The 15,131-nt window shown below is 41.8% G+C and overlaps 1 protein-coding gene across 2 annotated transcripts in view; it reads left to right on the forward strand.

The window, feature by feature from the left end:
* kif21a (kinesin family member 21A) overlaps window positions 1-14,714 on the forward strand; it is a 46,743-nt gene extending 32,029 nt beyond the window's left edge. Inside the window, exons 19-36 of one of the 2 annotated variants that reach the window (XM_084556010.1) lie at window positions 91-235; window positions 428-622; window positions 861-962; window positions 2,000-2,165; window positions 2,785-2,805; window positions 3,524-3,581; window positions 4,029-4,083; window positions 4,186-4,388; window positions 5,024-5,137; window positions 6,689-6,820; window positions 7,663-7,737; window positions 8,619-8,755; window positions 9,257-9,431; window positions 9,806-9,970; window positions 10,810-10,927; window positions 11,071-11,241; window positions 11,735-11,934; window positions 12,784-14,714. In XM_084556010.1, coding sequence (XP_084412136.1) covers window positions 91-235; window positions 428-622; window positions 861-962; window positions 2,000-2,165; window positions 2,785-2,805; window positions 3,524-3,581; window positions 4,029-4,083; window positions 4,186-4,388; window positions 5,024-5,137; window positions 6,689-6,820; window positions 7,663-7,737; window positions 8,619-8,755; window positions 9,257-9,431; window positions 9,806-9,970; window positions 10,810-10,927; window positions 11,071-11,241; window positions 11,735-11,934; window positions 12,784-12,874 — 2,323 coding nt within the window. In that variant the 3' untranslated portion in view covers window positions 12,875-14,714. Of the gene's footprint in view, window positions 1-90; window positions 236-427; window positions 623-860; window positions 963-1,999; window positions 2,166-2,784; window positions 2,806-3,523; window positions 3,582-4,028; window positions 4,084-4,185; window positions 4,389-5,011; window positions 5,138-6,688; window positions 6,821-7,662; window positions 7,738-8,618; window positions 8,756-9,256; window positions 9,432-9,805; window positions 9,971-10,809; window positions 10,928-11,070; window positions 11,242-11,734; window positions 11,935-12,783 lie in introns of both variants that reach the window. The other variant, XM_084556011.1, reaches the window with a different exon arrangement.
* The last annotated feature ends 417 nt before the right edge of the window (window positions 14,715-15,131 follow it).

Here is a 15,131-nt window from a genome sequence, read left to right on the forward strand (position 1 = left end):
GCATTTATGTAAGTCATTCCCTAAGGTGCTTTAACTTTTAAAACAATGTGATGAACTGATCTTTACTGGTGGCTGATGCTGTGTGTGCAGGTCTACTTACAGGCGTACAGTAGGCATTTACTCCACCAGAGTTGCTCGCAACAAATGGCAGTCCCTGGAGAGACGGGTCTCTGACATCATCATGCAGAGGATGACCATCTCCAACATGGAGGCTGATATGAACCGTCTCCTCAAGGTAAACTCAGACGTACACACAGTTTCATACTGGAGACGGTTACTAAATGATTTCTGATCTAAGAAGTTAGATGAACAGGATGAATCTTCTACATGCTGTTTTCCCTTTCTTCTCGTGTTTTGTTTTTTCTTCTTAACATTCACAATTAGACATTACTCTATTAAGTCCTGTTCTTCTTGTTGAACTTTACAGCAACGGGAGGAGCTGACCAAGCGTAAGGAGAAGGTGATCAGGAAGCGTGACCGGCTGGTCAGAGAGGGGCCCGAGGCAGAGAAGACGGTGCTTCCCCTCAGTGAGGAAGTGGATGCATTGACGGCAAACATTGACTACATTAATGACAGCATTGCAGACTGTCAGGCTAACATCATGCAAATGGAGGAAACAAAGGTGAAAAAGCTTGATGACTGGAATCTGGTAGCCACACTGCAAATGTTGATGGGTGCAGTAACATAGTTGGAGCTTTATCCCATGTGGTATTTCTAAGTTGCCAAACATTTATGCAATGAGACTGTTCCTTGCAGATACCAGCTGAGAAATTGTGCATTGGAAACACTGATCAAAAAACATGTCCTGTCTTTTGATGTTGACGGAGTTTAATAAATTCAATTTTCCTGTATATTTTCAGGAGGATGGTGATACATTGGATGTCTCTGCTGTGATTGGTTCCTGTACCCTGGCAGAGGCTCGTTTCCTGCTCGATCACTTCATGTCAATGACAATCAACAAGGTACCAAAGCTCATCTGAAAGATTAAAATGTCACTGCTGCCTCTCCTTATGAGTAGATTAGATGTGTCTTTCATTATACAGAAGGGATTTATGGTCCACCTTCCCAGAAATGCAACTCGGTGTCACGGCAGCACAGACCACATTAATTGTGATTGGTCCAAAAAGCATTTCCTTGTTCATGTCTCTCAGCAGCTGGACAAGTACAGAAAATTCTCCCCTCTACACCCTCCTACACACACACCATCTGCTCACATGTCTTCTCCTGTTTCTGTGGTTTAATGGTTTCAGTTCAAGTAACTTGTTGAACATTTTTCAGCTCCAACTCCAATGTGAGTCACTTAGTTCCATTGAGAAACTCAACACAGCTGACTAGCCACTATCACCAACTCCACCGATCAGCCACAACATTAAAACCACTGTCAGGAGAAGTAAATAACATTGACCTTCTTGTGACAATTCAGTGTTCTGCTGGGAAACTTTTGGACCTGGCATTCATTCATGTGGCTGTTACTTAGACATGTACCAGCCACCTAGACCAGACCAAGTACCCCCACCCCATAGGAATGACACTCCTTGATGGCAGAAGCCTGACACAGGCACACACTGTGTCATCAAAACTGATCAAGTATCGGTGAGATGATCCACAGAGGCCCCTCCCCTCAACCCATAGGCCCCCATTAATAAGAGTCTGTATCATTTTAGCCGCGTAATCACAGGCACAACAGCACACATGTATAAATGCTTTGACTCCACTACAGCGCCAAATAGACGAGTTGTGCAAGTATTATTCAAGTTTTAGCCTGCTTTCATTGATTGTATTTTTTGTATTGACAAAATAATAGAAACACCTGTTAATACAAACCAATACGGTTCAACAGTAACACAAAGTCAAACAGTTACAATTTAACTGAAGATTGTAACACTACAACAAGTTTTAAAATGTTGTATAGTGGCTTGTAGCGTATGATACATCATCTCAGAAATGTCCAACTCCCTAAAAGAAGCATTGTTTAATGTGTACGGTGTGACGTCTTCAGGGTCTGCAGGCAGCTCAGAAGGAGTCTCAGGTGAAGGTGATGGAGGGCAGGCTGAAGCAGACTGAGATCACCAGCGCGACACAGAACCAACTGCTCTTTCACATGCTGAAGGAGAAGGCAGAGTTCAACCCGGAGCTGGATGCGCTGCTAGGGAACGCTCTGCAAGGTAACAACAGCTTTTTTTTGCACTGAGGTAGCACTGGAGTTATGGACCCAAAACAAAGACCAGACCACAGTGTTTAACCCAGCCCACCTCCTGAGGGTATCATCGATATCATCTAGTAAAACTAGGATTCTGATTTCATTCCGTGACAATAACATTGCAGTTCTCTTCTATTGGTTCATTTAGCCGTAACGATGCTGAACTAGTTCCGTGTGTTGGTTTCAAAGCATTTACCCTTCAGGAAATGGACTGGGTTACTGGTCAGTTGCATGATTGGGCCTTTTGAGATGCTCTTGCCTGTTGCCTTCTGCTGAATAGAAGCTGGTCTTATTATTGTACAACTGACAGTTAATTCCACAAGTAAACTCCATATATACAATATGATATTACTATGCTAAGTTTAGAGGTAATTTGAAAGCTTTCGTCCATTCTTGAGACTTTAATGCACTTTTTGCCAGCCTCTGTTCAGTAGGATGCTCTGTTTACAGTAGGTGAATTTGATTTGGTTTGATTTATGTTACTTTCAGTAGAATTTCAGGGGGCTGTGTTTTTGATTTATGCGTTGCATTTTTCTGTTCCCCCATGTTTTCTTTTTCTTTTTTTGTTTTCCTATGTTTTACAGAGCTAGGTAACCTCCCGGCTGGTAAGTGAAATTACATTAGACTCTAACCTGTGTTATGAATGCATGGTTCCTTCCTTTTGCACTATGACAACTAACTAAACGTATAATAAACAGGTGCATGAGGTGCCGTGCAATCAAGCTTCCCTCCATCTGTTGGCTGACCCCTTCCCTTCCCCTTATCTGGATCCTGTCTTCATCCCTCTCGTCCTCTTCCTCCTCCTTGCAGCTCACCTGTGCTACAGCCTCCATGCTTTAGCACCTGCTAACCCCAGACCCTTCCACAGGAACCATACAACGTGGATATTTTAGCTCTGTCTGACCCTGTAGGTCAGCTGACCCTTTCAGGAGCAATGGACTAATGATTCCTCACACTCCACCACCTTATTGTCTCATATTAGCTCTCTTACGTCCACCTCAACTTTCCCACACACCTGTAACCTTTCCCCTCCCACTGTTCCTTGACCTTGGACATCTCATTTCTTTCGATCCGTCTGATCCCAATGACCTCATCGAGGACCAAGTTTGTCAATAAAACGGCATGGCGCTGCTCTGACATCGCCCACATCTGCTTCCCTTTTTCATTTTCTACATCCATTGTGAGAAAGAACACTGCAAAAATAAGAAAGGGCAGAGAAACAATATAGTCCTTGGCAACGTTTGACTATTTTAGAAAGTTATAAGCAGTCATTTCAGTCTGTCGAATCTGTCAACTAATGTCATTCACGAATCTCATTTACAGAAAATGGGGATGACAGCAGCAGTGATGAGTCTGCACAAAGCCCCTCTGCAGAGGGAAAGTATGTATATATCATAATTATTATGTTTGTTATTCATTATGTTACTGTGCTTAGCATATTTTACATGTGTCACGTGTAAAATATGCTAAGCCATGTTACGCTCTCTCTAGGCTAAATTATGGATGTAATTTGCTATGGTAGTGTTTTGTTTATATCTGTGTTTTTATGTTTATTGGATTCAGTTTATGTGATTTATATTGTGTTATGTATGTTAGTTCAGATTTATGTCTTATATTGCAATTGTTATATACAATATTTGTTGTGTTGTTGTGTCTACATTTGTGTTGTTATTTCTTCATTCTTAGTCATAGCAATATGATTATATTGTGTGATGCCTTAGTTGCAGGTGATTTGTCGTTTTATGTCGATTAATTCAAGAGTTGTTGTGGCATGCCGTAGACATGTTTTAAATTATCACTTCCGTTAAGAAGTGTGTATTTCTTTTAGCGTCTTGGCATCAGATCTCATGAAACTCTGTGGAGAGACCAAAACAAGGAATAAGGTTTGACATAGTTTTTTAGGTTTATTAAACATTTTTTAAATATATATATTTATATATTTCCCACATCCTCATCCTAGTATGTTATTCATCAATGTTCCACAGGCTCGTAGAAGGACCACCACTCAGATGGAGTTACTGTACGCAAACAGTGACTCTGTGCCCGACGCACCCACTGCAGACTTCTCTAGTCCGATGCTGCCGTTAGCTGAAACTCCAGATGGGGGTGGAGACATGGACTTGTCGAGCTCATCAGTCAGGGACTACACAGCTCTCTCCCCCGGCTTTTCCTCTAAAATGGGCAGCATGTAAGTCCAGGCCCGGCACTCTTTTGCTAACAGATTAATTGCTACATACTTCCTTCCTGCATGTTTGATGTTGCTGCTGTCTCCTGCTTCATTGAATTTTGTTTGGCATTATTCACGAGCATCTACACAAATGGCCATACGTTTCTCCAACTGATTAGTCCTTAGAGGTAAAAGCTTGTAGAGGTGAGCATATATTAACTTTTGTATGGCTTGTTTATTACTTCCCGCTGCAAAAACCGCCCCTCTAATTTCTTATTGCCACTTAGTTACACGCTAAAAGCAAAATTACTAACCAGGCTGCTTAAACCAGCTTGAAAAGGTCATGCTCCACACCAGTGCACATTCACTTTGTGTAAGAACTTTAGCTGACAGTGATTCATCTGCATTAGATTATTAGAATCATAGTTACAGTGTCCTCATTTCTATGCGTGAGCTTGGCGAAGAACCCCCACTGTTTTGGGACTTAAAATCTCAGGTAACCGTGTTTCTGTGTGTACTGCATGCGTTTCTCTTCATTGTTGCCATCATTTTGTTTTACATTTGTATCCTTCTGTTGTTTTATAATTGTTTTTGTTACTGTCTTTGTGTTGTTTGTGGTTTAATTGGTAAAACTGAATGCTCAGTTCTGGCTCCAGAACTTCGCCAGGTGTGGAAAAGCGAGCTCCTGAGCCTTCCCCGCTGTCTCGCAGGAAGACCTATGACAAGGCACAAGCAGCGGCTGACAGGGCAAAGGTCAAGGAGATTAAACAGTAAGAGCTGGTTGCCAACATTGTGGCTGCAAAGCCAAAAACAAAAGAGAAAAATTAATTCCCTCTGACTACTAATACTCTTCCGGATTTCTGCTTTGGAGAAGCATGTGGTGTCGACTCAAATCAATAATGCTGTGCGCCTTGTTTGATGACCTTTGACCTGCCAAGTTCTATGCTGAATTTAAAGTCATATATTTCATTCAGATCATGGAGCCATAGTGGTTCCTGCTAGTTTTGACTCAAATTCAGTGTTCAACTTGCTCATCAACCTCTCTGCTTCTGATATATTTCTGATCTGCACTTCACGTACTGAGGACCTGACTGTCCTTTCTCTTCGTCTCATCACTAAACTCGTCATCCTGAGACTGAAAATGAAGATTCTCTGGGTTACCAGTTAAGAAATTGACTGTACACATACTGAAAAATATGGTGGTGGTCATACTGTCCCCGAAACTAATATCACAATACAGTGTATTATTTAACACAGTTGAAAGCTGAATTGTACGTGTGTTTGAAGCCTTCGTTGGCTTCACATGCATACATTAGTTATCAGCTTGAAACAACAATTACCATGCATTTACGCTTCACGCATGGTCAGTGTGTGAGTGCATGGGGTCAGAAGTGCTGCATTCATGGCATGTGGTAGAACCAGCAGATGCCGTCACAGTGTACAATGTGGTTTACTTATTTCTGTACAAGCAAAAAAAAACAAATAGTGAGCATGTGTGTGGTTTGGAATTGGATCTATTTTTTTTATGATGGCAGAAAGGAGACAGAGGAATTGTACAGACAGAAAAGTAACCTGCAACACGTTTCTGACTTGAAAGGAGCATGCATTACTGCCGTAGACCTTGTTTCAGCAGACATTTTGACGTGTTGCTGTGGGGAAAGCACCGGTGTATCGGTGATGGCTGCAATCCATACAGAGGTCCAGCCTTCATGTATTCTGGTTCACTGTCATGGCTGCTGTGTGTTATTATTATTAAATTGTTCGTGTTTGGAGCACTATGCTACAGGGATAACCCCTTTAGGCAATATCATGGCATTTACTTACCCTCAGGCAAACCCTGACATTTTTTATAGAAAGTCATCTTCCCACTTCTTTTTTCCCCCATCTGGTGTACAATGAGAGTCACACATGGCTTCACACAGGCTTGGCCATTGTTAGATTTAAGGTTATTTAAAACCATATTGACATAAGAAGTGCAATGCTCATGCTTCATAGTCAAAATGACAGAGACAGTTTGTGGTGTCCAGTAGTAAAGGAAGGCCAGAGAGTAGACAGTGTTGTATTGTGGCTAGATTGTGATTTTTAAATCCCTAGGACACGTTAAGCTTTTAAATAAAATGAAAAACTAAAATAAATAAAAGGTACGCTCTGCTGTTAAGCCGTCCTGAATGTTGCTCCCATATGACATGAGTGCAGCATATGCGGGTCCCTTCTGTCGTCATGCAGTCCTCCCACACTTCTGCCAGCAGTGTGTAAACAGCTTAGCACACACTTTAATTATGCTGCATCTTAATTGGCAGCGCTGCCGTCTTCCTTCACAGCCCAGTCATCAGGAACCCGAAGAGCAGCCCACCACTTCCTCTCCCCCCCACCGCTCGTCCCAGTCAGCACATGTCTGTGTTTAGCCGTATGACAGGGTATCTGGGGCGTACTGCAAGTGTCCTGCAGGATAAGTAAGAACCAGAGATAAGTAAAATTGACACTAGTCTACCAGAGACTGAGATTAGAGTCGGATAACGATGCTGTGGAGGTGTGGGGAGGCACGTTATACTTTGAAATCTGTCAAATCATCAAATGCTGTACATGTTCTTTTAATGCCAGGACAAGATGGACCCCAAAGGTGTCCCTGAAACTGCTTGTTGGGCTCAATTAAACTCACACTACTGATCATTTTCAAAGCACACTGCAAGACTGAAGAGTTTATTTTCACCTTCTATGTAGCCAATATATTCAGTTCTTTTCAGCTGCAATGAATATAATAGAAAATAAATGCAAACAGATCTGTAGTTTGCTTGTTAAAGATGATCCATCATCAGTCTTTTCATTTATTGGTCAGTGTACGTTGCTGCGTGATAATGCAGTTTTGTTTTAATAAAAAAGTTTAATCTGTGTTTCTCTGCAAAGAGAGCCCTGAGTAATATGAAATTATGCAAATATGTTGAAGTACATTCTCTGTGTATGTGTTAATCCTATTTTATTATATATTTTTAATGTAAAACCACGTTTTTGATCTAAAATCTTGTGTCTGAATATACATATTAATGTGCATATGGTTTTCCAACTGTTCTTATATGAGTTGGATTTAATGGCTACATAGAAGGATGAAAATAGTTTATAGCAATATGTTGTTTTTTTCAATTCTTCTTCATGCATTTAAACACAGACTCACACTATCGGCTCCTCTTGATATGATGCTGCGCCTTTGAATAATTAGGAAAATGACTAGGAAGTAGTTAGTGTTTTAATCAGTAGCTAATCAGCTCTCAGGAATATCGGATACTCTCTTCCACTCCAGGATGGATGGATGCCTCCACTTGTCCTCCAAAAAAATCCTCCGCTCTGTTTCCCCTCCTCTCTCAAGTCCTCACAAGTATAACTTTGTTATTTTTTATTTGATATGTGGGACACTGAAAGTTCACCCCTTGTGTGGAGGGCGAAGGTGAATCTCAAAAAAACGGTCACACGGTGTGGTCACTTGCAGCATTACGGCCATTACAGCCCTGTAAACGGAGCCTCTCTGTGGTTACACGCCCCGCTGTGACATCCTTGTCCACGAATTACTCAGACAAAACTGGTTAATGTGGTTACGATCATTGAATGGATGCCCTTTGTGTGATCAATATATAATTACAATGAACCAGTGTCATAGTATTCAGCTTATTGCTGTTATTGAGCCTGGACACTCAGTAATCCTCTCCATTCATTAGCCCTTTATATCACCGAATCTTTTGTTGTTGACACTGCAGGCCTTTCAACCCTCAGTCAATCACCACTTCTGGATATCGACATGTGAATCAGTGGTACACCACCAGCTCATCCTGCTGTTCACTGATAGCTACCTTTGTTGGAGTGTAGTACAATTACACTATCAACATGACTAGCCAGTTAGTGATCGATCAGGGTCCTTGTGTTGCCATTGAGGTGACACGGCTTGTTTCCAGGGGTCTCCTGTCTTTGGCTGCTTGGGTGATTTGATCTATTACAGGGTGGAAACACAAGCATCTTAATGAACGAAGGTATTTTTATGTTCTTGCCTTTTCTTTCTTTTCAGCACAACAACGGTGACTCTTCTCGTGCCTGTCTGATCATCTTTCTATTTTCTTTCTGTTGACTTTGGCTTTGTGCTAATCTGCCTCACATTGTGCATGCCTCTGGTTGTGGTTGTGGTTTTCATCTATGCTGACCTCAGATTATTATACATGATTCCTTCCATGTTCCCCCTTTTGATGGTGTTATGCGTGTGTTTTTCAGGGGCGTTATTAACCCGGTTCCATCCACCAAGAGCAGTCGATCAGGGACGTTACAGTGTGTTCACGTCGCCGAGGGACACAGTAAAGCGGTTTTATGCGTCGACTGCACTGATGACCTTCTGTTCACTGGATCCAAAGGTTATTAGCCGTAATCCTCCCTCCTTCCGTCCTTCCTTCACGTCTTGACTCCAATTCTTTTAGCGCTGATAAGTATTCTTCACACGTGTTCTTGTTATAGCTCTGGTAATTTATTACACTATCACAAGCTGTTATATAACGGCAAACAAAAGCTGACAGGGATTAATTAGGATTGTCATATGCACAGTAGATGGATAAATGAGGTAATGAAATAAAGTGACATTGAGCACAACAAAATTCTCACAGTGAATCATAAGAAACGGAGGTAGATATACAAAGGCAATCAACTAGATTGAAGGTTGGTTTATCCTCACAGTTTAATATGTATAACTGCTGCCATATTTATTGTGTCAGTTTTATGTCATGTGCCTTGCTACAAGATAAATCCTATACTTATTCTTTAGCTGTACTCAGTGACTCCTGGTTTGACTTCCTCGTCTCAGCACACTCACTGTATAGTAGTAAATGGTGAAGGTGATGACAGACTCTGTCCTCTTGCAGACCGGACCTGTAAGGTGTGGAATCTGGTGACGGGTCAGGAGATAATGTCCCTGGCAGGCCACCCCAACAATGTGGTGTCAGTCCGCTACAGCTCCAGTTTAGTCTTCACCGTGTCCACCTCCAACATCAAAGTCTGGGACATCCGGGACTCGGCCAAGTGCATCCGAACACTAACGTGAGTGAGACTGCCTCCATCTCAAAGCATTAACTGGACACTGGACACCTTTTGCCTTTACATCTTTCATATGTATCCATGCACTGAACTCTCAACAGTGTGACTTTGTTAAAAGAGGTGGAGAAGGACCTCTTGTTGTTGGTCTGCGTTTATTCATGCTAAACTGTACATGTGCTGGACCTTGTTTGACAAGAATGATCATTCATCCATCTCTTCACTATTTTCACCCTTCAGTATAATGTCACATCTAAACCAAAACCTCTTTCGATTTAGCACTGAACGTCATTCATCACATCCATGTGAGTCAGTGTGTTCTTCTTAATTGCCTAGTCACTTGTTGCAGCTTTATACATGTGTCATGCGTCCGTCTACAGGTCCTCTGGGCAGGTTAATGTTGGAGACGCCTGCGGGTCTAACACCAGCCGCACAGTCACCATCCCAGCAGGAGAGAACCAGATCAACCAGATCGCTCTCAACCCCAACGGCACTGTTCTGTATGCTGCTGCTGGAAACTCAGTCAGAGTCTGGGATCTGAGGAGGTGAGCAGAGGCTCTGAGAGTAACATGCTGAGCACACAGGTTCCTTGCATTCAGCAGGATGGATTTAGAAATCGTCAGAACTATATATAACTATAGAAGCATTTTATTTCCATTTACACTATTTAAATGTCAAGACATACAGGTAGTAAAAAGTGTTACATAATAATCACCTTGCTTTCCTATATTGTATATTTAAGAACATAACTAGATGATTTATGATATACAGTTAGCTACCTTTCTATGTTTGCTGTAGCTGATGTTTCTTCATCAGTCAAAATATCTGCAGGGTTCATATTCAGCATATCTAGCACCCAGACTTACTATTCATGAAGCTCACAGGCTGTTTATCATTCTCCCCATTCCCTCTTTACTCCCCCTGATACCACGCTATTTTTTAAATGTATAGCACTTCACCAGTTAATACAAAGCTCACTTTTCTCTGCACTGTGGGAGAACTTAATTCAGCCTGAAACCTGACCAAGACCCAATCCAAAGCTGTCATCCGTTACTGACAGCCTGTTTGCTTTGATGAATTACCTCTTTGTTTCTTGTAGAAAATACAGTTGATAACTGACACTGGATGATTAAAGTAACCTTAAATCAATACACGCTGCAAGAGCACACCACAGTTTGCAGTGGGAGTGATCGCTGCAAACGTAATTCACAAACCCATTTTAACATGAGTGAATCATTTATTAAGTAAATTATACTATAATGACTGCAAGTTCATTTCTTGTTATTAGATGTGTTATTTGCTTTCCCCCTGTCGTTCTAGCTGGCCATATTTAGTCACGGACATTTAAATGACTGATTCCAAGTGTTTATTAACATCTTTACAGATTTGCATCTACTGGAAAACTCACTGGTCACCTTGGTCCAGTAATGTGTCTGACTGTGGATAAGTCTGGAAACAACCAAGACCTGGTGATCACTGGGTCCAAGGACCATTACATCAAGGTGTGTTTCCTGCTTTTAAAGCACTTAAATGTGAATATTGCAAATATACACGATAAAGAACGAATTCATTCATGAACGCATTCTAAAGACTACTTGATTCCTTGATTTGAAAATTTTAACCTGGGCTGCTCTCCCCTATGCAGCTGTTTGATGTGACCGAAGGCTCTCTGGGGAGCATCAGCCCTACACACAACTTTGAACCACCCCATTACGACGGTATCGAGTCACTAGTGGTCCAGGGGGACATTCTCTTCAGCGGATCCAGAGACAACGGCATCAAGAAGTGGGACCTGGACCGTAAAGACCTGCTTCAGGTAATGGAAGAAAAGATAATGTGAGGAGCCTGGTCAGTTTGGATGGAAAAAGATATTCAGATGTTTAATATGGATGATAATTCTTTGTTTGACTAGTATTATATAACAATAATACTAATAATCCTATTTGGCTGAAGGTATCAAAACTTCACAATATTGTCTTTACATGTTTGCCCTTTGGTATATTTGGAAAGTGAGTAAAATCATAATCATATTCTGCAACATAAATGGCGATGGTCAGGAAACTCCCTATAAAATCTGTCCTTAGTCCACCTTGCAACTAAATTTGATCTCCAATAACGTCCCATAGTCTTTGATATATATTTACAATACAATAAGTTACAGTCACACCCTAATGGTAAGTTCTTTATCATCTGTACAACAGCCTTCTATTCTACTACAAGTGTCCTGTGTATGGAAATTTAGAGAAACTTCAGTCACTTGACATGACATTATGCGTACTGAATGTATTGTTATCCATCTTGTCCTATAGCAAGTCCCAAATGCTCACCGTGACTGGGTTTGTGCTCTGGGCGTTGTTCCTGGCTCCCCGGCCCTGCTGAGCGGCTGCAGAGGTGGGGTGCTTAAGCTCTGGCACACTGACACACTGGGGACTCTGGGGGAGCTCAAGGGCCACGAGAGCCCCATCAACAGCATCTCTGCCAACAGCAGCCACCTGTTCACCGCCTCAGAGTGAGTCTCACACACTGACACTTAGAGTTTGACACTGTTCTGTGCAGTAAATGTATTAATTAACTCACAAAGCTATGTTGCTGGTAGACTCATACCCACAAACTCTGCTTGTTAACAAAAACTGCTCCTCTACAGCTCTTGACCCATAGTGTTTATTTTTTCTTCCTCATTTGGGGAGTTTTTTTTTTGTCACATTCAAAGCTTGTTTTTATTAGGATTTCTAACTCCCAAGCTTCTGCGTTCTTGAAAATATAATACTGATCAGCACAGCTTGGACAGCATATTACTCAACTCCAGTGTAAAGCAGGAAATTAGAACGGCCTCTAAGCCATCAGAAACTGGTTTTGACTGTCAATAAAAGAAGATTCTAAAAATTGACTTGCGTCAGAGGATTACTGTGAAGGCCATGCACTCAAATAGATATTGATCACTGCTTTATTGAAAGTCGTAGGAAGTTGAGTGAGCATGGATTTTTTTCAGATTATTCCGCGCACTACCAGCTCAGCACAGGTTTTAATTAATTTATGTTAAGAACAGCACATAGGCCTAAACTAAATCAAAATACATTTAGACTGAGGGTTAGCACTCATTATCCATCAGCAGCTTGCCAAATTGCTACATGTTTACTTCCTACTTGAGCCAAACCCGACCAGGAACCTTGTTTTGATGACCTAGAGTATATGTGATGAGTTACTCACTAATACATGGTGGAGATAAATGCTAACTATAAGAGTTTTTCACTGAAATTTAGATTTAATTCAGAGTCTATGGAATACCTGCTCTTTGTATGCACCTGGATTATGACTTTCATTTGTGCCAGTCCTCATCGTTGGTGCTCTCGTCTTTCAGTGACCGGACTGTGAAGATCTGGCGTGCACGCGGTGGACTGGACAGCACCTTAGAGGCGGGTGACAATGTGGACGAGGTGGCCAGTAACTGAACACAGCGCTGCCTGCTTGGTTTGACTCTAGAAGGACACAGCGACCCTCTTAGATGTCACTGCCCTGCACTTTGACCCCTAACATTCTCAAGCCTAATGCTGACTCCTCTATGCCATTATGACCGAGTCAAACAGGAACCACTAAATGTCCTCTCAACAGAAGCTTACACAGCAGTTCTTTTCTTCGTCGTGTTAATCAGGATTTAGTTCAATGTATTGTTATTGACTCCGCAGCATAAACTCTTCTATCTCTTTTTTGCGCTGTACACGGTTCGCCATCATGGATTTGGTCATTAAAAAACTTGTGCTCACAGTGTGATAAGATGGTATACAGACAACCCCCCAGATAAAAGTGTTCTGTCAGATTAGGGACAGACAGGAAGTTGCGGAGAAAAAAGTGGTTGTTAGCTGGTCTTCACAACCCAGTTCTCCACCGTATTGGGATTCTTTGTCTGCACTTAAAACTGAACCAATGTCCCCTCACTCCCATTCCCTGCAGTCACAAAAGTGGCTTTACTGTATGTGAAAAAGACAAATCGCTGTACCCTTAACTTCACTGTCCTGCTTTTGTGCTTATTTCTCTTCGATTTCTGCAACAGCTTCAGATCAGCGACCAAAATTGCGCCGCCTGTCGTCTCAACTGTGCTGCGCTGCCGTCGTGACACTCGTTACTGTAACAACCCTACTTAAAACAGTTCAGCATTTCAGGAAACACCTGTTTGCTTTCTTGCTGAGAGTTAGATCAACACCACTCTTATATCTCCTCTTTAAATATAAGGCTGCAGCCACCTCTGAAGCTCACTAATTAAAACGTATCTCACTGTTTCAAATATACACTATATGAGGACTGTTTCTTCACCAGGCTCAATGACTATTAATTAAACACACTAACTACATGTTATATTTGCTGGCTGTAGCTTCATATTCATCACAAAACATTCTCTTAGTATATGTTCTCAAACTATTCCTTTAACTCTCGAGCACTTCTAAAAAGAAAAACATTTAGTCTTTGATATTCACTTCTTAAATGTGAGCAGGTTCAGCGTCAAGGATATTCTACACTTGTTCCACGTTTCATTGTGTGTAAAACTATCTTCACTCTTCTCACATGTTAACACTCACCGAACCTACACTACTGAGTTGTCATCCAATTCCCGTGCTGCTAAGGCGTGTGCTCACCTTCTTCAACTCTATAAGAGGGCTTCTCGTCGTGGACTCCGGGTGAGGTCCAGTCAGTACCGTAGCTATGTGTATGTGTATATATATATATATATATATGTACTAGTTGTTGTTTATTTTTTGAGAGGAGAGGCCTTCGGACTCTGCCATTGTTGTGCGCCTAACCGCATCGACCAACGTCTGTCTCCCAGTTCTGATCTTTGCGGGGCCTTCCTGGAGGCACTCATGGTCTCCCTGATGTAACTGTCGCGATTGTGTGCTGTCACTTATGAATGTTTGGTGATACAGCAGCTGTAGGCATTATTCAAATACATATCTAATGTATGTAAACGATGTATTTACAACAGTCTGACTGAATGTTAGTTTTGTGGGACCACCGACGTGAACGCATTCTCGCAGTAGAGCCGAGAGGACCAGACTTGGCACGAAGACCGACGGGGCAGCATTAGAAATGCTTGGGACTGAGCTTTTCCTCCAGTGAGATGGCTAGTTGTGTTTGGTGGCCTACGGTTAGTTTCTTTTCTTCGTTTTGTTTGTCATGCTCTCCCTGTTCCATATATCCTGGGCGTCCCCCTCTGGAGTTTAAGAAGCCATTCCTCAATGGCTGACTCGGTAGCGATTCTAATGTCAGATGCCTGGTGAGAATAAATGCCATCTGTCAAAAATGACCAACTCTGTGTGGCTTTTCTTGGTGCTTTCAGGCATTTAGTCTCATTACTGTGATATGGTAAGATGATATTATGAAATCTGCATGTTGCTTACTTATCACAGTGAACAGTATTTGTTTATATTTCTGTCTTTCATTATCCTTCATTTTTCATATCTCCTAATTATAGGTTTTGGTAACACTTTGTCATATATGCAGATGTTACTTGGACACGAACCACCCACCTAGACCAGACAACACACCCCCACCCCATAGCAATGACACTCCTTGATGGCAGCCACAGGCACACACACAAAAATGGTTTAGGAACAACTCCAAAAACATGAAGAACAGCACAAGGTGTTGACCTGGCCTCCAAATTCACTAGATCCCAAACTGATCAAGTATCTGTGGGATGATCCACAGAGGCCC

Source organism: Chelon labrosus (assembly GCF_963514085.1).
Source record: "Chelon labrosus genome assembly, chromosome: 11".
NCBI lineage: Eukaryota > Metazoa > Chordata > Actinopteri > Mugiliformes > Mugilidae > Chelon > Chelon labrosus.